Here is a 22,955-nt window from a genome sequence, read left to right on the forward strand (position 1 = left end):
ATATATATATATATATATATTTTTTTTTTTTTTTTTTTTTTTTTTTTACTTATATTTTGACCCCCATAGTGTCAATTGCACATACATATTGTTAACTCCATACAACTCTGTGGGAATTCCTGTAGTGTAGGCGAAACTATATCCAGCAATGATCCTAGGACAATAACAATGACAATAATTCCGCCATCCATAGTAGATCACTGTGTCAGGAACAACGACTTGTGGTAACACGACAAATAACTATGGTGAGTATACAGCCAAGTAGGAAATCTACTGTGTAGTCTATGTGGGTGAGGAGGAGAGGACAATATAGGCCGCACCCCTATAATCCAGGAGAGAGGTGGAGTCCAGGGACCAACAAAAGTCTCAGGACCTGCAGAAGGTCGGTCAGATGAGGCTCCAGATCTCCATGTGGTACCACAGTGTGACAGGAGGCAGCACCCAGGTACGGTATACAACATTTCATCAATGTATCATCATTGTGCCTATTTTTATATCATACGTCACTTTAATTTCTTGTTATTTTTATTTTATTATTCAATTTATATTTTGTCTTTGATACATTTATATATATCTTGATAAAGGGAGGAATCCCGAAAGCTTCTCTACAAAATTCTTTTAGTCCAATAAAAAAGGTTATTACAAGATACTGCATCTGCATCACTGGACTAATACGGCTACTCAAATTTAATACATTTATATATATATATATATATATATATATATATTTTTTTTTTTATTATATATTTATATATATATAATTTTTTTTACTATATAATTTATAAGTCTGTTTATTGTGACTGTATTGTGATTTACAATAAAGTAGATTATCGAAAGCATTTATGTGAAACTTATTATTACTATAATATAGGAATTAATGTTTTATTTAAAAAATAAAATTTTAAATGTAAAATTCAATATAACAATTTTAAATATACAAGAAACCATCACTGTGCGGACAGGTGAGCTTCCTGTTATAGTATTATGGAATCATAATTTATTATAATAAATTAATAATTATCATTATTATCTTTATTAATATTATAAATAATAATAGTCATAATAAAATACTAATTGAAATGATTATTAGAATTATTGCTTTTTTTAATGATAGCTGTGAATAATAACATTTACTATGGAAATATATATATATATATATATATATATATATATATATAAATAATAAAATACTAATTAAAATTATTATTATAATTATAACTTTTTTTAATGATAGCTGTAAATAATAAAATTTACTATGGCAATATATATATATATATATATATATATATATATATATATAAAATAAAATACTAATTGAAATTATTATTATAATTATTGCTTTTTTTTAATGATAGCTGTAAATAATAAAATTTACTATGGCAATATATATATATATATATATATATATATATATATATAAAATAAAATACTAATTGAAATTATTATTATAATTATTGCTTTTTTTTTATGATAGCTGTAAATAATAAAATTTACTATGGCAATATATATATATATATATATATATATATATATATATAAAATACTAATTGAAATTATTATTATAATTATTGCTTTTTTTTAATGATAGCTGTAAATTATAAAATTTACTATGACAATATATATATATATATATATATATATATATATATATATAAAATAAAATACTAATTGAAATTATTATTATAATTATTGCTTTTTTTTTATGATAGCTGTAAATAATAAAATTTACTATGGCAATATATATGTTATTTTTTATAGAAACAAAACGTATAGTAGCACTACTTGAAATATAGTAAAAGGAACAATGGGTGCCAGCGATCCAAACCCGACTAGGTAAAAAGACAGCAACGCAGCACTCCAAAAATACGTGGAAAGACAAGTGGATTTATTTAGCCCATGTCAGCATTTTATTATTTTTTATAGATAGTTTTTTTTTTATCTTTGTTTTAATAGCATTTTTTTTTAATTAATACATTTTACTAAAAAATAATAAAAATTATAATGAGAATATTAATTATGTATTATTCATATTATCATCATATTCTTTATATACATCAATCCTGTCATTTACACAGCTTTAAAATCTAATGCAGCATTTCCTAACCAGGGTGCCTCCAGCTGTTGCAAAACTACAACTCCCAGCATGACCGGACAGCCTTCGGCTGTCCGGCCATGCTGGGAGTTGTAGTTTTGCAACAGCTAGAGGCACCTTGTTTGGGAAACAGTGGTCTAATGTGTTGAATTTCAGCATGTCCGACCCTTTTTTTCTGATAAGTGATCAGAGGTGTCTGGCAGCGGCTTTCCCCCCACTCCATATTCAGAATACATGCACACTCGAACTTGAGATCACGCGTTGCGTTCAGCCATGTTCGGAAATCCCATAGAGAATGAATAAAGTGCCGATTGCGCATGCACCATCCTCCATTCATTCCATCACCAATTTTCCTCCAATCTTGACACCTCTGGAGGTCCCAGCAGTCAGACCCCCAACACTCAGCTTGTTATTCACTATCCTATGGACAGGTGATAACTTATATTGATATATTAAATTTTTGAATAGAGAAACTAGCTGAACTTTTACTATTACGCCACAACAGATACGGAGATACCTGGTATGTTATATATATCTCCTACTGCTGCCATGCATTTTTGCCACCCTAGGCGAAAGCTGATTTTGACGACCCCTTGACCCTACCCATTGGCTCCGCACTTTGACATGCCCCACCTTACTACTGGGGTAACACACTGTAACAAACCTCCTCCTCATGTCATCTCCTTTCTACTGGGGTGACACACTGTAACAAACCTCCTCCTCATGTAATCACCTTACTACTGGGGTAACACACTGTAACAAACCTCCTCCTCATGTCATCTCCTTACTACTGGGGTGACACACTGTAACAAACCTCCTCATGTAATCTCCTTACTACTGGGGTGACACACTTTAACAAACCTCCTCCTCATGTAATCTCCTTACTACTGGAGTGACACACTGTAACAAACCTCCTTCTCATGTAATCTCCTTACTACTTGGGTGACACACTGTTACAAACCTCCTCATCATGTAATCACCTTACTACTGGGGTGACACATTGTAACAAACCTCCTCCTCATGTAATGTCCTTACTACTGGGGTGACACACTGTAACAAACCTCCTCCTCATGTAATTACCTTACTGCTGGGGTGACACCCTGTAACAAACCTTCTCATCATGTAATCTCCATACTACTGGGGTGACACACTGTAACAAACCCCCTCCTCATGTAATCACCTTACTACTGGGGTGACACACTGTAACAAACCCCCTCCTCATGTAATCTCCTTAGTACTGGGGTGACACACTGTAACAAACCTCCTCCTCATGTAATCTCTTTACTACTGGGGTGACACACTGTAACAAACCTCCTCCTCGTGTAATCTCCTTACTACTGGGGTGACACACTGTAACAAACCTCCTCCTCGTGTAATCTCCTTACTACTGGGGTGACACACTGTAACAAACCTCCTCCTCCTCGTGTAATCTCCTTACTACTGGGGTGACACACTGTAACAAACCTCCTCCTCATGTAATCTACTTACTACTGGGGTGACACACTGTAACAAACCTCCTCCTCATGTAATCTCCTTACTACTGGGGGGACACACTGTAACAAACCTCCTCCTCATGTAATCTCCTTACTACTGGGGGGACACACTGTAACAAACCTCCTCCTCATGTAATCTCTTTACTACTGGGGGGACACACTGTAACAAACCTCCTCCTCATGTAATCTCCTTACTACTGGGGTGACACACTGTAACACACCTCCTCCTCATGTAATCTCCTTACTACTGGGGTGACACACTGTAACACACCTCCTCCTCATGTAATCTCCTTACTACTGGGGTGACACACTGTAACAAACCTCCTCCTCGTGTAATCTACTTACTACTGGGGTGACACACTGTAACAAACCTCCTCCTCATGTATTCTCCTTACTACTGGGGGGGGGACACTGTAACAAACCTCCTCCTCATGTAATCTCCTTACTACTGGGGTGACACACTGTAACAAACCTCCTCCTCATGTAATCTCCTTACTGCTGGGGGGGGGGGGGGCACTGTAACAAACCTCCTCCTAATGTAATCTCCTTACTAGTGGGGTGATACACTGTAACAAACCTCCTCCTCGTGTAATTACCTTATTACTGGGGTGACACACTGTAACAAACCCCCTCCTCATGTAATCTCCTTACTATTGGGGGGACACGGTGGTGCTGACTGGGCGGCGCCCCCATCTTGCAGACTGCAGAGTGACGCCCCCCTTAAGAGGGTGCTCTAGGCGGCTGCCTATTTTGCCTGTAGGATACTCAGTTTCCTCATATATCTTCAAAGCGGCTCCAAGGTGGAACTTCAATGTAGTTGACCACCTAGCCTGGGGAACCACCGGTGGTGGAGTTTCTTCCTGTCCTTCACTACAGTAGGTAGTTTGAGGATAGTGTCCACAGTCCATCTGGAGGCCACCCTTGTACGGCAGAAGTGAGCCCACAAAATGGACATTCATTACAGTGCAATGGTATGATCCTAAAAATACAGGTTCCTTCTCCAGAAGACAGAAACCAGCCGTCTTTGTGATGTTAATCCGAGTGGAGTCTCAGCGAGCTGTTAATTGTCCTCGGAAGAGGTTAACAAAGAAGACCGGGATAAAAGATTGTACTATTGTGACTAGTCAGGAGCCGTTTCCTGTAGATACCTTTTATATTGCAGTGTTTATAGTACGTCAGCCGTTATCATGAGGCGCACATTGTTACTCGGTATGTTATTATTAATATTATCCTGTATTTATGCCCCATGAATGGCCACCATCAAAGGCCAAGAACTTCTCCGACATCTTACTGAGGGACTTCGTGTTCCTCGCCATCGATAATATCATTTAGATTTATAAGACTTCTAAGGCACGCGCACCGTGGACACATGGCCTTGATTGTTTCCGAAGTGATGACTCACTGGCAAATGAATGTTTTGGTTCCATTGTTGATGAACGGTTCTGGAACGCTGCCTAATTTTACCTACATACATGTCATCTACTCAACACGTAAACAACGGGCATTATTAGATATGACACAAAGTATGTCCTCTACTCCCTGCAACCAGAGGCGACTCTAGACTTTGTGAGGCCTTGGGCGAAACTCAAACATGAGGCCCTCACTGACACTCATGAATACAAGAGAGAGGCAAGCAATCGTAAAAATGAACTATTAAATTGCATTTTGTATGCATCACTTTAAATTTCACATTGTTAGGGGGGTGAGTTAAACTGCAACGAGACCCCCACTAGAGCGATGCCTTAGGTGGCTGCCTAACTTGCCTTATTGAAGAGCCGCCTCTGTCTGCAACATCAGTGGAAGCTATAGAGTGTCAGTCTTGGGCCCATCAAGAGAGGTCATTCCGAGTCATCGACCTCAGGTAGGACCATAGTACTGATAGTACCCCAAACAGGCCATGTGCAGTGTAACAATTTTACCAATAATTTGACTATGATTCACACCCAACCATATGATACTTTTTGGGCAACCCCTTTCCATCATACAAATCCACTGGTGTCCCCAAACTAAATACAGAAGGCCCCTTTCTGCGGGAGATGTGAAGTATCAGTCAGTCATTGACGCCCATGGTTATTACTGACACCCGAGGTCCTCGAAAACAATAGAAATTTTTTGCCATGACTAAAAAAGAAGGTTCTCTTTTGGGGATCACTTAGGGCACCTGGAAAGTGTCTCCAAAGTTTCGGGAGGCAGTTTTACTTCCCATGTGCTCATTGCTCGCATGGCAGGACCCTAGGTCTGGATCAAAGCCGCTAAAGTCTTTTGGACAAGACCTTCTAATATCTATTTGCTATAAGAGTGTTTCTCTGCCCAAAATTATTATACAGTTTCTGACACAAACTTAAAGGGGCACTCCGGTGGAAAACTTTTTCTTTTTTTTTTTTTATCAACTGGTGCCAGAAAGTTAAACAGATTTGTAAATGACTTCTATTAAAAAATATTTACCCTTCCAGTACTTTTTAGCAGCTGTATGCTACAGAGGAAATTCTTTTCTTTTTGAATTTCTTTTTTGTCTTGTCCACAGTGCTCTCTGCTGACACCTCTGTCCGTGTCAGGAACTGTCCAGAGCAGTTGATTAAAAAAAAAAAAAATGTTTTCCACCGGAGTACCCCTTTAAGGGTCTATTTACATGGCAGAATTTCCACTTGCGGAATTCCGCCTCAAATTAAAACCCAAAGACTTCTATGGGATTCCGCACTCCCATTCACACTTCTGAATTTCCACTTGTGGAAATTCAGAAGTGTGAATGGGAGTGCGGAATCCCATAGAAGTCTATGGGCTTTAATTTGAGGCAGAATTCCGCAAGCGGAAATTCTGCCGTGTGCTTTCCATAATCCTCCATCCTATTGTATCCACAATGACCTTGATGGGTCAAACTCCATTTTGTAACAGGGCCCAACACAATCCAAGACAGTCCTAAAAGGGTCAAGGACAAATAGTCACTCCTTCCCAAAACTTAGGGCAATCTTTTTGTGTCCTGGTGTCCCAGAAGACTCATTTTAGGTTGGCTCCCCCATATGGGGAAGATTGCAAGAGGGTAAGATGCTTAATTTTCTTTATGGGTTTTGATTTCCGACAGGTATTTTCCCAAGGTTTCCCTACATTTTGCACTTTTCCCTACGTTTTGCTTTTTTTTTTTTTACACATGTTCTGATCTGTTGGGTTTTTCTCAGCTTAATTCCACCACATTTTCTGTGGGAATGTTAGCAAATATGTTGGGATTTTTCAAAACTGACGGGGACACGCCCCTTTTATCAGGACCACGCCTACTTACTCCCGTGACCACGCCTCATTTTCAGTTTTTTCCTTGTAAAATGGAGGGTTTTGGGTTTTTTTGGTCACAAATAGTGTTGCATGGAACACAATTTGAGTGCAAAACCCGAGAAAAAAAAGAATGGAGATCACGTTAGTAAATGAACCCCAGTGGGTTGGAACAATACTTTTAGGCACCTACTGAAGGGTCCTTACTACGTCTAATAGTTTTAGTACTGTGTCCCAGAGTCATCCACCTCTTGCTTCTAAAAAATGGCATATGACCATGGAGATGAGCAGAACGTCAGGGTGAGGAGGTGAAGATGAGGAAGGAAACAAGACGCCCATAAGGGCAGATGAGGGATAGAGTCTCGCAACTCCAGTACATATGTAAAGTGCCCTGTGATTGATGTGTACACGAGAGTCACACAATGTTCTTCAATAGTGGAATTCAACTTCATTGTTCCCAGGTAAATTGGTCCGTCCCTTTCTTTGTCCTGTACCTGCTGGGGTGTGAGGCCAGACGATGTTTACCAAAAAGTGTGCGTATTCAGACCCGTCTGGTCAAATGCTCCTTTTTTTAGACAGCCCTAGGGTAGATTCACCTCGCATAACTTTTTTGCTCCCCCCTCCCCTCAGTACGTAATGGCCCAACCCAAACTTAAAGGGGTTCTCTAGTCAAATGAATATGTGGCAGAAGCTTCTTTGTTCAGCCATTGTCTACTTTGTGTGTATTGTTTGGACAAGTTGAGGTCACATAGTCGTCCTTTACGGTTGTGCTTGTCATTGGGGGTTAGAGGATGTGGCTTTTTAGAAGGTTGCGATATATGGAAGTATTTGCTCAATCACCTAAAAAAGTGCACAAGGATCGCAAGGCCACTCTGGAAAGACACTCTGAAAACATTTCCTTCTATTCAGGCCAGAAGGCTTCTGCGAGGGTCCGGGATTTATGTTTCCCCCTGCCCAAGCTTAAAGGGGTTTTTTCCCGGCCAGAAACATCTTATCCCCCATCCAAAGGATAGGGGATAAGATGTCTGATTGTGGGTGGCCCACTGCTGGGACCCCTCGCGATCTCTGCGCAGCACCCGCATAGAATGCGGGTGCTGCACGGAGATCACAGGTGGACCCAGCGACAGAACCCCCCCGCGATCAGACATTTTATCCCCTATCCTTTGGATGGGGGATAAGATGTCTTCGGCATCTTAAAGAGAAATTAAACTCCTCCCCCCGTAGAAGCAGCAGTAGTTGTGAAACGTACGTCGTCTCGTCATCCTGCTTCCTCCCGAGAGTGTTTTTAATTACCTGTAATAAAGAAGTTTTGCAATGGAGACATGTGAGTGCCGTCATCTGTTCTATCTGGACCCGCTGTCTGTTGATGTACTGAGAAAGTCTCGTAGTAAGTTTGGCATGACCTGGACGTTATCCAGTGCTCCCACAGGTTCACTTATCAAGACAGTGTCGGATGGATTTTGTTGTTGTTTGTCTATCAAAGGTGTCTGGCAACAGCTTACCCCCCCCCCCCATCCCAATTGAAAATACATTAAAGGGGTACTACCGTGGAAAACTTTTATTTATTTATTTATTTTTTTAATCAACTGGTACCAGAAAGTTAAACAGATTTGTAAATCACTTCTATTAAAAAATCTTAATCCTTCCAGTACTTTTTAGGGGCTGTATACTAAAGAGAAATCCAAAAAAGGAATGCATTTCCTGTGATGTCCTGACCACAGTGCTCTCTGCTGACCTCTGCTATTCATTTTAGGAACTGGAGAAAATCCCCATAGAAAACATATGATTTTCTGGACAGTTCCTAAAATGGACAGCAGAGGTCAGCAGAGAGCACTGTGGTCAGGACATCACAGGAAATGCATTTATTTTTTGGATTTCTCTTTAGTATACAGCCCCTAAAAAGTACTGGAAGGATTAAGATTTTTTTTAATAGAAGTCATTTACAAATCTCTTTAACTTTCTGGCACCAGTTGATTTAAAAAAAAAAAAAAGTTTTCCACGGTGGTACCCCTTTAATGCGTGGCAAGGGTAAATGTTGATGCAAATGGGGAGTTTGGACAAAATAGTTGTCTGTCACATGGCTGGCTTTACTTTCGACAGACTGTACACATCTGGACTGCTCCTTCATCTACAAAAGTCCTTAAAGAGTTAGTCTCAAGCATTCATGGCATAGCCACAGTATCATTGTTGGTATCAATTCTGGTACCCTTAGTTTTAAAGGGGTTCTCCGGTGCTTAAACATCTTATCCCCTATCCAAAGGATAGGGGATAAGATGCCTGATCGCGTGAGTCCCGCCGCTGGGGACACCCGGGATCATGCACGCGGCACCCCGTTTGTAATCAGTCCCCGGAGCGTCTTCGCTCCGGGTCTGATTACGGGCGACTACAGGGCGGGCGGCGTGTGACGTCACGCTCCGCCCCGCAATGCAAGCCTACGGGAGGGGGCGTGATAGCGTGATAGCTATAGGCTTTTAAACAGATATGGGTAGCTTTCCACGACATCTTGTAGCCCTAGAATACTTTCAAAAATTCTTATAAGAATACCCCATTAGGACACATTCTTACCACTGCAAAAACTGCTATAACACTGCAAAAAAAAAGTGAATAAAGATCATTTTTGGTCACTTTTTATATCATGAAAAAAGGAATAAAAAGCAATCAATAAGTCCTATCAATGCAAAAATGGTACAGCTAAAAATTTCAGATCACGGCGCAAAAAATAAGCCCTCAAACCGCCCCATACCCGGAAAAGTTATAGGGGTCAGAAGATGACAATTTTAAACGTATAAATTTTCCTGCATGTAGTTATGATTTTTTCCAGAAGTACGACAAAATCAAACCTATATAAGTAGGGTATCACTTTAATTGTATGGACCTACAGAATAAAGATAAGGTGTCATTTTTACCTAAAAATGTACTGTGTAGAAATGGAAGCCCCCAAAAATTACAAAATGGCGTTTTTTTTCCAATTTTGTCTCGCAATGATTTTTTTTTCCGTTTCGCCGTAGATTTTTGGGTAAAATGACTGATGTCATTACAAAGTAGAATTGGTGGCGCAAAAAATAAGCCATCATATGGATTTTTAGGTGCAAAATTGAAAGAGTTATGATTTTTTAAAGGCAAGGAGCCAAAAAAGAAAATGCAAAAACGGAAAAACCCCCGGTCCTTAAGGGGTTAATCATATGGACCTACAGAATAAAGATAAGGTGTCATTTTTACTGAAAAATGTACTGTGTAGAAATGGAAGCCCCCAAAAGTTACAAAATGGCGTTTTTTTTCCAATTTTGTCTCGCAATGATTTTTTTTTCCGTTTCGCCGTAGATTTTTGGGTAAAATGACTGATGTCACTGCAAAGTAGAATTGGTGGCGCAGGAAATAAGCAATCATATGGATTTTTAGGTGCAAAATTGAAAGAGTTGTGATTTTTTTAAAGGTAATGAGGAAAAAACGAAAATGCAAAAACAGAAAAACCCCGATTTTTTAAGGGGTTAAAAGAGATCACACCACAGGGAGGGGGAGGCTGAGCTCTGAACGTCATCTAAAGAATTCAAATATAAGGATTCCCTAGGCTATTTTCCGACACGTGTGCCACCAGCTGTTGCAAAACTACAACCTCCAGCATGCCCGGACAGCCGAAGGCTGTCCGGGCATGCTGGGAGTTGTAGTTTTGCAACAGCTGGAGGCACACTGGTTGGGAAACGCTGCTCTACGGTGTTAAATCCATCTGGAATCTTCCGCTGGCACATCAATGAAGTAACCCAAATACTTCCGTCCTGTCTGTAAGCTCGGTTCAGGTCAACAACACCATACAAATATCTGGAGATTATTACATTTACCCGGACGCGGGTCAGCGGCCTCCGCCTGGGCAGCGATTGCTTTCCAAACATAATAGACTGCAGCTTCCTCTTCATGTTTTCTCCTAAATATTAATTGTTCGGGAGAATGTGAGCTCCGTTCCTGCTCAGCAAAGCATTGTGGAAAAAGCCATCGTAGTAGAATCCCTGGTCACATGGCGCAATGTCCAACCGGAAAATTCCCAGAAATTGGAATTTCCGCAGCAGATGTTTCTGACGTATGTACGGTGCCAAAGAATCCCATTAAAGGGGGTACTACTGTGGAAAACTGTTTTTTTTTTTTTTTTTTTAAATCAACTGGCGCCAGAAAGTTAAATAGATTTGTAAATCACTTCTATTAAAAAATCTTAATCCTTCCAGTACTTTTTAGGGGCTGTATACTAAAGAGAAATCCAAAAAAAGAAATGCATTTCCTGTGATGTCATGACCACAGTGCTCTCTGCTGACCTCTGCTGTCCATTTTAGGAACTGGAGAAAATCCCAATAGCAAACATATGCTTCTCTGGACAGTTCCTAAAATGGACAGCAGAGGTCAGCAGAGAGCACTGTGATCATGACATCACAGGAAATGCATTTTTTTTTATGGATTTCTCTTTAGTATACAGCCCCTAAAAAGTACTGGAAAGATTAAGATTTTATAATAGAAGTGATTTACAAATCTGTTTAACTTTCTGTCACCAGTTGATTTAAAAAAAAAGTTTTCCACGGTAGTACCCCTTTAAGGACAATGGGACTCTGCTGCAACAGAATTTCCAAGTGGAATTTTACCACTGGATTCATAAATGGGACCTAAGGCAGGGTCGGCTCTATAGGCAAAATAGGCAGCCGCCGGAGGGGGGCGCTCTGCCTGACGCAGGAAAGTTGGACAACCAGCATCCGAACCACTCAGCATCCTCTTATTTTTTTTAAACAAAGTATATTAGAAAGATTTTTTAAATTACCATAAGGACTGCAATAGCAAAAATTAGTATTAAAGGGTTACTCCGCTCCCCAGTGTCCGCCAAATTCCACCTCACACCGGAACATTGAGTTCCTGGATGCTGTGTGCGGGCTTCCGTGTTCAGGCCCGCCCCCTCGTGACGTCACGGCCTGCCCCATCAATGAAAGTCTATGGGAAGGGGGCGCGACGGCCGTCACGCCCCCTTCCATAGACTTGCATTGAGAAGTGGGGGACGTGACGTCACATGACGGGGCGGGACGTGAGGTCACATTACGGGGCGTGACGTAACGAGGGGGCGGGCGCGAACACGGAAGCCCGCACACAGCGTTCTGGAACTCAATGTTCCGGACGCTAGGGAGCGGACTAACCCTTTAATGAGAGTGCCCATTTAAATTTGAATGAACGGTTGCCTAGCAACCATCTCCATCATCAAGTACAATCTGCAGTAGACCAGTGGTCTCCAAACTGTGGCCCTTCTGATGTTGCAAAACGACAACTCCCAGCATGCCCGGACAGCCAACGGCTGTCCGGGCATGCTGGGAGTTGTCGTTTTGCAACATCAGGAGGGCCACAGTTTGGAGACCCCTGATCTAGACATACTCGGTGCCATCGTACTTATCATACCCAGCGACTATACATGATAGAGTTTACTATTGGGTCTCCAAGACCACCTCTACCGGTGCCGTACCCTTCACCTATCACTCCTCCCCCCCATTGCCGTCCCACATCTCAAAGACCAGAAAAGTGGTCAAAACCATTCCATCCCACCAATCTTGAAGAAACAGGTCCCATCATGGCTCACCAACGACCCGGTTAAAATGTTCCACCCCAAATTTGGGTCCCTTGCCAAATCGCCAGCCCCTCCTTCCTCAGTGTCTCCTTTCGGCGCACAACCTGTCTCGGCCATAAACCTCCTATCTCCAGTCCACCGCTCGTACCTGACGCAACCCCGTAAAGTTTTATGTTCTTTGACTACGCTTGGAATTCTCCAGACAATGACGGGCCCGGTGCCAGGGTGTCGGGAACAAAAATAAAAAAAAATAAATAACTAAGTGACCTGTGAAAAGTTAGGCGATACCAGCGGAGCCACGTTACGACTTGGCCGGCGAGTGGGAAAGATGGATAGACTCCTAGCTCCATGCCAAACCCAGTAGATACTAAAAAAAAGAAAACAGGTTAAGCAGCATTGAGCGATTATTCACGTCAGTCCTCGGGATCGCTGCATTGGATGAGGAGGAAAAATGCTTCTTACGCGACATGGAAAACACCCTCTTCCCTTTCTAAACCACGTTGTCTTCTTCTTCTGCCTTCAGATTGTCCCGACGGAGAAGACGTTCGGGAGGAGGACAGACCTTTGACTCTCCTGACGGTAAGTCCCACTATTAATGATTGACAGTCAGGTTAACGGGTGCACGGCGCGCGCCCCACTCCGGATCTTGGCTGGACGGGACAGGGGGGAAAGAAAAAAAAAGTCAGCTTAATGTTTTATGGAATCTGGAACATTTTTAGGGCGGATTTTATGTTTTACTTTGTGATGTTTGACCTGGTTTTATGTTTATTGTGTTACTTGCAGGCAGTATCACACATGATCGGCTTAGATACATACGCACAGCAGACAGTATCATTATCTTCATGTGACTTATAGTAGTAGATATCAATTGTATCACACATGATAGGCTTAGATACATACACACAGCAGACAGTATCATTATTTTCATGGGACTTACAGTAGTAGATATTGATTGTATCACACATGATAGGCTTAGATACATATGCACAGCAGAGAGTATCATTATCTTCATGTGAATTACAGTAGTAGACATCGATTGTAACACACATGATAGGCTTAGATACATACGCACAGCAGACAGTGTCATTATTATTATTATGGGACTTACAGTAGTAGACACCGATTGTATCACACGTGATAGGCTTAGATACATACGCACAGCAGACAGTGTCATTATTATTATGGGACTTACAGTAGTAGACACCGATTGTATCACACGTGATAGGCTTAGATACATATGCACTAAAGACAGTATCATTATCTTCATGTGATTTACAGTAGTAGATATCGATTGTATCACACATGATAGGCTTAGATACATACGCACAGCAGACAGTATTATTATCTTCATGTGACTTACAATAGTAGATATCAATTGTATCACACATGATAGGCTTAGATACATACGCACAGCAGACAGTATCATTATCTTCATGTGACTTACAGTAGTAGACATCGATTGTATCACACGTGATAGGCTTAGATACATATGCACTGAAGACAGTATCATTATCTTCATGTGACTTACAGTAATAGATATCGATTGTATCACACATGATAGGCTTAGATACATACACACAGCAGACAGTTTCGTTATCTTCATGGGACTTACAGTAGTTATCGATTGTATCACACATGACAGGCTTAGATACATACGCACAGCAGACAGTATCATTATCTTCATGGGACTTACAGTAGTAGATATCAATTGTATCACACGTGAGAGGCTTAGATACATACGCACAGCAGACAGTATCACACATGATATGCTTAGATACATATGCACAGCAGACAGTATCATTATCTTCATGGGACTTACAGTAGTAGATATCAATTGTATCACACGTGAGAGGCTTAGATACATACGCACAGCAGACAGTATCACACATGATATGCTTAGATACATATGCACAGCAGACAGTATCATTATCTTCATGGGACTTACAGTAGTAGATATCGATTGTATCACACATGATATGGTTAGATACTCCAGCTCTGTAGACTGTATAACACATGATAGGCTTAGATACACCAGCTCTGTAGACTGTATAACACATGATAGGCTTAGATACACCAGCTCTGTAGACTGTATCACACATGATAGGCTTAGATATACTTGCCAACAGGCAGAATCACACATGATAGGCTTAGATACACCAGCTCTGTAGACTGTAGCACACGTGATAGGCTTAGATATACTTGACAACAGGCAGTATCACACATGATATGCTTAGATACTCCATCTCTGTAGATTGTATCACACGTGATAGGCTTAGATATACTTGCCAACAGGCAGTATCACACATGATATGCTTAGATACTCCAGCTCTGTAGACTGTATCACACATGATAGGCTTAGATAAAGCTTCTCAACTGACGCTATGACAGGCTTAGATACATACGCACAGCAGACAGTATCATTATCTTCATGTGACTTACAGTAGTAGACATCGATTGTATCACACGTGACAGGCTTAGATACATACACACAGCAGACAGTTTCGTTATCTTCATGGGACTTACAGTAGTAGACATCGATTGTATCACACATGACAGGCTTAGATACATACGCACAGCAGACAGTATCATTATCTTCATGGGACTTACAGTAGTAGATATCAATTGTATCACACGTGAGAGGCTTAGATACATACGCACAGCAGACAGTATCACACATGATATGCTTAGATACATATGCACAGCAGACAGTATCATTATCTTCATGGGACTTACAGTAGTAGATATCGATTGTATCACACATGATATGGTTAGATACTCCAGCTCTGTAGACTGTATAACACATGATAGGCTTAGATACACCAGCTCTGTAGACTGTATAACACATGATAGGCTTAGATACACCAGCTCTGTAGACTGTATCACACATGATAGGCTTAGATATACTTGCCAACAGGCAGAATCACACATGATAGGCTTAGATACACCAGCTCTGTAGACTGTAGCACACGTGATAGGCTTAGATATACTTGACAACAGGCAGTATCACACATGATATGCTTAGATACTCCATCTCTGTAGATTGTATCACACATGATAGGCTTAGATATACTTGCCAACAGGCAGTATCACACATGATATGCTTAGATACTCCAGCTCTGTAGACTGTATCACACATGATAGGCTTAGATAAAGCTTCTCAACTGACGCTATGACAGGCTTAGATACATACGCACAGCAGACAGTATCATTATCTTCATGTGAATTAAAGTAGTAGATATCAATTGTATCACACGTGATAGGCTTAGATATACTTGCCAACAGGCAGTATCACACATGATAGGCTTAGATACACCAGCTCTGTAGACTGCATCCCACATGATATGCTTAGATACACCAGCTCTGTAGACTGTATCACACATGATAGGCTTAGATATACTTGCCAACATGCAGTATCACACATGATATGCTTAGATACTCCAGCTCTGTAGACTGTATAACACATGATAGGCTTAGATACACCAGCTCTGTAGACTGTATCACACATGATAGGCTTAGATATACTTGCCAACAGGCAGAATCACACATGATAGGCTTAGATACACCAGCTCTGTAGACTGTAGCACACGTGATAGGCTTAGATATACTTGACAACAGGCAGTATCACACATGATATGCTTAGATACTCTAGCTCTGTAGATTGTATCACACATGATAGGCTTAGATATACTTGCCAACAGGCAGTATCACACATGATATGCTTAGATACTCCAGCTCTGTAGATTGTATCACACATGATAGGCTTAGATATACTTGCCAACAGGCAGTATCACACATGATATGCTTAGATACTCCAGCTCTGTAGACTGTATCACACATGATAGGCTTAGATAAAGCTTCTCAACTGACGCTATGACAGGCTTAGATACATACGCACAGCGGACAGTATCATTATCTTCATGTGAATTACAGTAGTAGATATCGATTGTATCACACGTGATAGGCTTAGATACATACGCACAGCAGACAGTATCATTATCTTCATGTGAATTAAAGTAGTAGATATCAATTGTATCACACGTGATAGGCTTAGATATACTTGCTAACAGGCAGTATCACACATGATATGCTTAGATATTCCAACTCTACAGACTTTACCACACATTATAGGCTTAGATACACCTTTACAACTGACACTATGATAGGCTTAGATACATAGGCACAGCTGACAGTATTATTATCTTTGTAGGACTTACAATATATCAATTGTAGCACACGTGATAGGCTTAGATATACTTGCCAACAGGCAGTATCACACATGATAGGCTTAGATACACCAGCTCTGTAGACTGCATCACACATGATATGCTTAGATACACCAGCTCTGTAGACTGTATCACACATGATAGGCTTAGATATACTTGCCAACAGGCAGTATCACACATGATATGCTTAGATACTCCAGCTCTGTAGACTGTATAACACATGATAGGCTTAGATACACCAGCTCTGTAGACTGTATCACACATGATAGACTTAGATATACTTGCCAACAGGCAGAATCACACATGATAGGCTTAGATACACCAGCTCTGTAGACTGTAGCACACGTGATAGGCTTAGATACACCAGCTCTGTAGACTGTAGCACACGTGATAGGCTTAGATACACCAGCTCTGTAGACTGTAGCACACGTGATAGGCTTAGATATACTTGACAACAGGCAGTATCACACATGATATGCTTAGATACTCCAGCTCTGTAGATTGTATCACACATGATAGGCTTAGATATACTTGCCAACAGGCAGTATCACACATGATATGCTTAGATACTCCAGCTCTGTAGACTGTATCACACATGATAGGCTTAGATAAAGCTTCTCAACTGACACTATGACAGGCTTAGATACATATGCACAGCAGACAATATCATTATCTAATGCAGTGATCTTCAACCTGTGGACCTCCAGATGTTGCAAAACTACAACTCCCAGCATACCCGGACAGCCATCGGCTGTCCGGGAATGCTGGGAGTTGTAGTTTTGCAACATCTGGAGGTCCGCAGGTTGTATCACACGTGATAGATACGTCAGCTCGGCATTACATGATGGGGAATGTAGTTCATTGTGGTTCTTAGATACAAGAGAGTATTACACACGATAGGGTTAGATACCTTAGAGATCATACGCAATAGGGTTAGATACACAAGATTAGCAGCACAGTGCCAAAGGCTGTCCGGGCATACTGGGAGTTGTAGTTTTGCAACAGCTGGAGGCACCCTGGTTGGGAAGCGCTGGGAGAGATTTATCAAACTGTGTGAGAGAAAAAGTGGAGGGATTTTTCCACAACAACCAATCAGAGCACAGCTAAGGAGCTGAGGTAAAGTGAAAGCTGAGCTGTGATTGGTCGCTGTGGAAATATCCCTCCACTTTTTCTCTCACACAGTTTGATAAATCTGGGCCACTGTCTTAGATACACAAGCTCAGTATGCAGTATTTTAATAACAGGCTTAGATACACTACACTGGGCTTAACAGAGTTACATCTAAGCCTAAGAGTATATCATTTAAAAATTTATCTAAGCCCTGATCTATTCAAATGTTTTTGCTGTGACCAGTTCCTGAGATGGAATGAATGTGGCACATGTCTGTCTGTCTATCTATCTATCTATCTATCTATCTCATATCTATCTATCTATCTCATATCTATCTATCTCATATCTATCTATCTATCTCATATCTATCTATCTATCTATCTATCTCATATCTATCTATCTATCTCATATCTATCTATCTCATATCTATCTATCTATTTCATATCTATCTATCTATCTATCTATCTATCTATCTATCTCATATCTATCTATCTATCTCATATCTATCTATCTATCTATCTATCTCATATCTATGTATCTATCTCATATCTATCTATCTATTTATCTCATATCTATCTATCTATCTATCTATCTCATATCTATCTATCTATCTCATATCTATCTATCTATTTCATATCTATCTATCTATCTCATATCTACCGTATCTATCTCATATCTATCTATCTCATATTTATCTATCTCATATCTATCTATCTATCTATCTCACATCTATCTATCTATCTCATATCTATCTATCTCACATCTATCTATCTCATATCTATCTATCTATCTCATATCTATCTATCTCACATCTATCTATCTCATATCTATCTATCTATCTCACATCTATCTATCTCATATCTATCTATCTATCTCACATCTATCTATCTATCTCATATCTATCTATCTCACATCTATCTATCTCACATCTATCTATCTATCTCATATCTATCTATCTCACATCTATCTATCTCATATCTATCTATCTATCGATCTATCTATCTCATATCTATATATCTCATATCTATATATCTCATATCTATCTATCTAACTCATATCTATCTATCTCATATTTATCTATCTCATATCTATCTATCTATCTCATATCTATCTATCTATCTATCATATCTATCTCTCTCATATTTATCTATCTCATATCTATCTATCTATCTATCTATCTCATATCTATCTATCTATCTCACAGCTATCTATCTATCTCATATCTATCTATCGATTTATCTATCTCATATCTATCTATATATCTCATATCTATCTATCTCATATCTATCTATCTATCTCATATCTATCTATCTCATATTTATCTATCTCATATCTATCTATCTATCTCATATCTATCTATCTATCTATCTATCTCATATCTATCTATCTATCTCATATCTATCTATCTATCTAGAACAAATAGAAACGGCACAACCAAAGTCCAAAAGGAAATAAGAGGTAGGGGTGCCCGCATACTTGGAACCTGGGTCCACTGGTTCCTCAGTCAGTACAAAGAACAATATGATGCAGTACACCACAAGGTTGCAGAAAATGGTGGTTTATTCCATCATGTGCAAAGACAACATTTCGCCAGCCTCACACTTGAAAAAGCCAGTGTGAGGCTGGCGAAACGTTGTCATTGTACATGAGGGAATAAACCACCATTTTCTGCAACCTTGTGGTGTACTGCATCATATTGTTCTGTGTATCTATCTATCTTTCTCACATCTATGTATCTATCTATCTCATATCTATCTATCCATCTATCTCTCCCCCTGCTATGCTACTTCTTTGCTCATATATAAACAAAGGCTGCAGGCCTAGTGAGGATACAGATCTCAGCTGCTGCAGAACCTTAGAGGACGCAGGAGCCTCGGGGTTAATAATTGATAGAATACAATGATTTACCCGCCTTGTGTGGACATTGTGCAGGTGTGAACCTTAGGTTTGCATTGTAGTGTCAGCAACAATGCCGCCATATAGTGCCAGACACATAGCATCCAAACAGTGCCGGCAATGCCAACAGCCCTGACATAAGAGTGCGAGCCACCGTGCCCCCAAACATGTAATACAGTAGAACAAACTAATTACAAGTAACACAACATGATGCCCATACGTTATAGTATCATAAAGTTTTTGTATCTTTTTGCTTTACAGGAAAAATTTCTCAGAGTTAAGAAGCCATGTCGGGTGAAGAGAGTGGGAAGGAGACCCCTACAAATGAGTGCCCCGTGTGTTACGAGCGCCTACAGAACCCCAGTATGTCGGAGCGGAGGCTGAGCTGCGGCCATTCCTTCTGCCATGACTGCCTGGTGAAGTATCTCATGACCGCCAAAAAGGAGGGTTCCATAAAGAAGAACATCATCTGTCCGCTGTGCCGCTACGTGACGTTCCTCAGCAAAAGGGGACTTATTTTGCCGCCAAAAACTGGAGAACTCAATCAGATTCTTGAGGTTCCTCACAGTCTTTCCTGTCTTACGCATTCGGCTATCGTAGGAAACCCCAACACGTTGGTCATACCCATTCCCGAAACGACCGACTCGCAGAGTAATCAAGACCTTTACAGGTGCACATGTTCTGATGACGCCAGCCCAGATCTGATAGGTCACACGTGTGGCTCCCAAGTCTTCATCATCAGTGATCAAGGCCAACCCATGGAAAGCAGCGAAGACATGGTCACCACCATCACCGAAACACATCATGTAGACGCCAGGGTGAACTGTTGTCGCTCGCCGTCTTTAATAATGATCCTATTACTGATATTTCTTGTGGCCGTCTTGGCGGCCGTTCTTCCATGGATATTGTTGGTCAAAAAAACATGAAGACAACGTGGCCTTTCTTCTGGACCAGAAGTAAAACGAACTTGGAGCCAATGTGTCTTGCCGAAAACCTCTGGTGACCATGATATGGATCACGCCAGAGTTAGTAGCGTCTTCTTGGTTTGGCACTTCTTTGTTGGATAAACCTAGACTGGACGACAAAGATGGCGGATAAAAACAATGTAACGTAGGCCCGTGTTGGACCGTCAGACACGTCGGCACCTTCCGGGTTTAGTTTTCGGCCAATAGAAGATTCTTCTAAGCCTCGAAACAGGTCAACCATGGAAGGTCTATTGTTTCCTCAGCTCACTACCGACCTATTTCTTGAGAATGCGTGATTTGCACCAATAATGAAGGGCTTTTAGATGTAGATTATTTAAAAAAAATAATGTAAAAAGAAAAAATATGTAGAAAAAAACGGACTCCTATATCTCCACTACATCCAAGTAGAGTTGGAATTCTTTAAAAATACTATTTTTATTTCTTCGTAAATGTTTGTTTGTGTAAAAGACTCTGTAAGAGTCTCTAAACAATAAATGTGAAAAAGCCGTGAGGTTGAACAAAGCTTCTTCGATTTTTCTTCCAAAAATCGCGTCATGCCTGTCCGCAGGTCCACAGGTTGTGTGGGGAAATGTAACTCTGACCCTTAGGGTCTATTCACACGGCGGAACTTCCGCCGGCGGAATTCTGCCTCAAATGAAAGCCCAATACACTTCTATGGGATTCCGCACTCCCGTTGACACTTCGGAAATCCTGCTAAAGCAGGATTTCCGAAGTGTAAACGGGAGTGCGGGATCCCATAGAAGTGTATTTCCGCCATGAATAGACCCTTAGGGTACGTTCACACGCGCTAATTTTTTAGCGGGTTTTCCACTGCGTATTTGAAAGTGGGCGGGCTCTTCTCGGCTGTCCGCAGCCGATTTTCCGCGGTGGAATGTACACTGCGGAAAATCCGCCACAAGCCCCAGTGAAGTCAGTAGGGACTGTGGCGGATTTTCCGCAGCGTAAATTCCACCGCGGAAAACCTGCAGCGGACAGCTGAGAAGAGCCCGCCCACTTTCAAACACGCAGCGGAAAACCCGCTAAAAAATCTGCGTGTGTGAACGCACTCTTATGCTGGATCGAGATCGAGCCGACGGCGCTAGGACCGAGCAGACTGCATTGCTGCCCCCCTAGACTGCAATGTCTTTCTGGGTGGATCTTTTGGGAGGTCTGCTCAAAAATGCATTGCCATCTATAGGGACGGCAATGTAGTCCGTGAGGTACTAGTGCTGCCGGCTCGATCTCCGGCAGAAATTCTTTCCAGAAATTCTGCAGTGTGAACCTAGCCTTAGAGTTCAATGGAGCTGAGCTGCAGTACCATTCACAAATGATGGGCAGGTGTGGCGCTGTTTATGGAAGAAACCATCTATAGACAAGTGTACAACTCAATAAGTCATGAGGCATTAAAGGGGTACTCCACTGGAAAACATTTTAGTTTTTTTAAATCAACTGGTGTCAGAAAGTTAAACAGATTTGTAAATTACTTCTATTTGAGAAATGTTTATCCTTTCAGTACATACCAGCTGCTGTATGCTCCACAGAAAGTTCTTTTCTTTTTGAATTTTCTTTCTGTCTGACCACAGACACCTCTGACCATTTTAGGAACTGTCCAGAGTAGGAGCAAATCCTTATAGCAAACCTATCCTGCTTTGGACAGTTCCTAAAATGGACAGAGGTGTCAGCAGAGAGCACTGTGGTCAGACAGAAAGGAAATTCGAAAATAACTTCCTGTGGGTCATACAGCAGCTGATAAGTACTGGAAGGATTAAAATTTCTTAAATAGGAGTAATTTACAAATCTATATAACTTTTTGGCACCAGTTGACTAAAAAGAAAAGGTTTTCCAGTGGAGAACCCCTTTAAGCTAGTAGATAGTTGTTGGCCGAACAAGTGTTTAGCCAACTCCTTCATACACATGCACGCTTGTCCAAACCTGCATGTGTTTTCAGTGGGGAGAAGGGGTAAAGCCACTGCCAGACACCTCTGAAATCTTATCTCTACTGAAATCCAAAAACTTAACCCTTTTCTGCCCTGACATCATCTGCCACCAGAGTTTCCCATACATTTCAGATCGCTATCGGCTGAATGCTCAGTTAACAACTTTCTCTACCGATCCTGTCATCTACACGCACACTTGGCTCAGCTGAACGTGCATTTACTCTGAATGTGGAAAAAAGCCACATCCAAAAATCCAAATGTGTTTGGATCCAATCCAACATGCCAGATCGCTCTCTCCTCCATCGCTTCTCAATGCATCCTTAGCCAGTCCTGAATAGGGTCTATTTATAAATGGCACATTCCATGCAAATGTGGCGTACTCGCCCGGACTTGA

The 22,955-nt window shown here is 40.8% G+C and overlaps 2 protein-coding genes across 3 annotated transcripts in view; one reads left to right on the forward strand and one right to left on the reverse strand.

Annotated features, from left to right (window-relative positions):
- Positions 1–17,650, reverse strand: part of NDEL1 (nudE neurodevelopment protein 1 like 1) — a 103,395-nt gene extending 85,745 nt beyond the window's left edge. Inside the window, exon 1 of the mRNA XM_056549585.1 lies at positions 17,564–17,650. The gene's annotated coding sequence lies outside the window, so the exon portion shown is untranslated. The remainder of the gene's footprint in view (positions 1–17,563) is intronic.
- Positions 399–21,325, forward strand: RNF222 (ring finger protein 222). Of its 2 annotated transcripts, XM_056549586.1 has the most exons (3): positions 399–445; positions 12,954–13,009; positions 19,921–21,325. In XM_056549586.1, the coding sequence occupies exon 3, from the start codon at positions 19,947–19,949 to the stop codon at positions 20,583–20,585; it is 639 nt and encodes a 212-aa protein (XP_056405561.1). In that variant the 5' UTR covers positions 399–445; positions 12,954–13,009; positions 19,921–19,946; the 3' UTR covers positions 20,586–21,325. The 2 variants fall into 2 exon arrangements, with proteins under 2 accessions (XP_056405561.1, XP_056405562.1); XM_056549587.1 differs by lacking the exons at positions 399–445; positions 12,954–13,009 and adding an exon at positions 19,184–19,221.
- Positions 21,326–22,955: the final 1,630 nt, after the last annotated feature.

Source organism: Hyla sarda, chromosome 13 (genome assembly GCF_029499605.1).
Source record: "Hyla sarda isolate aHylSar1 chromosome 13, aHylSar1.hap1, whole genome shotgun sequence".
NCBI lineage: Eukaryota > Metazoa > Chordata > Amphibia > Anura > Hylidae > Hyla > Hyla sarda.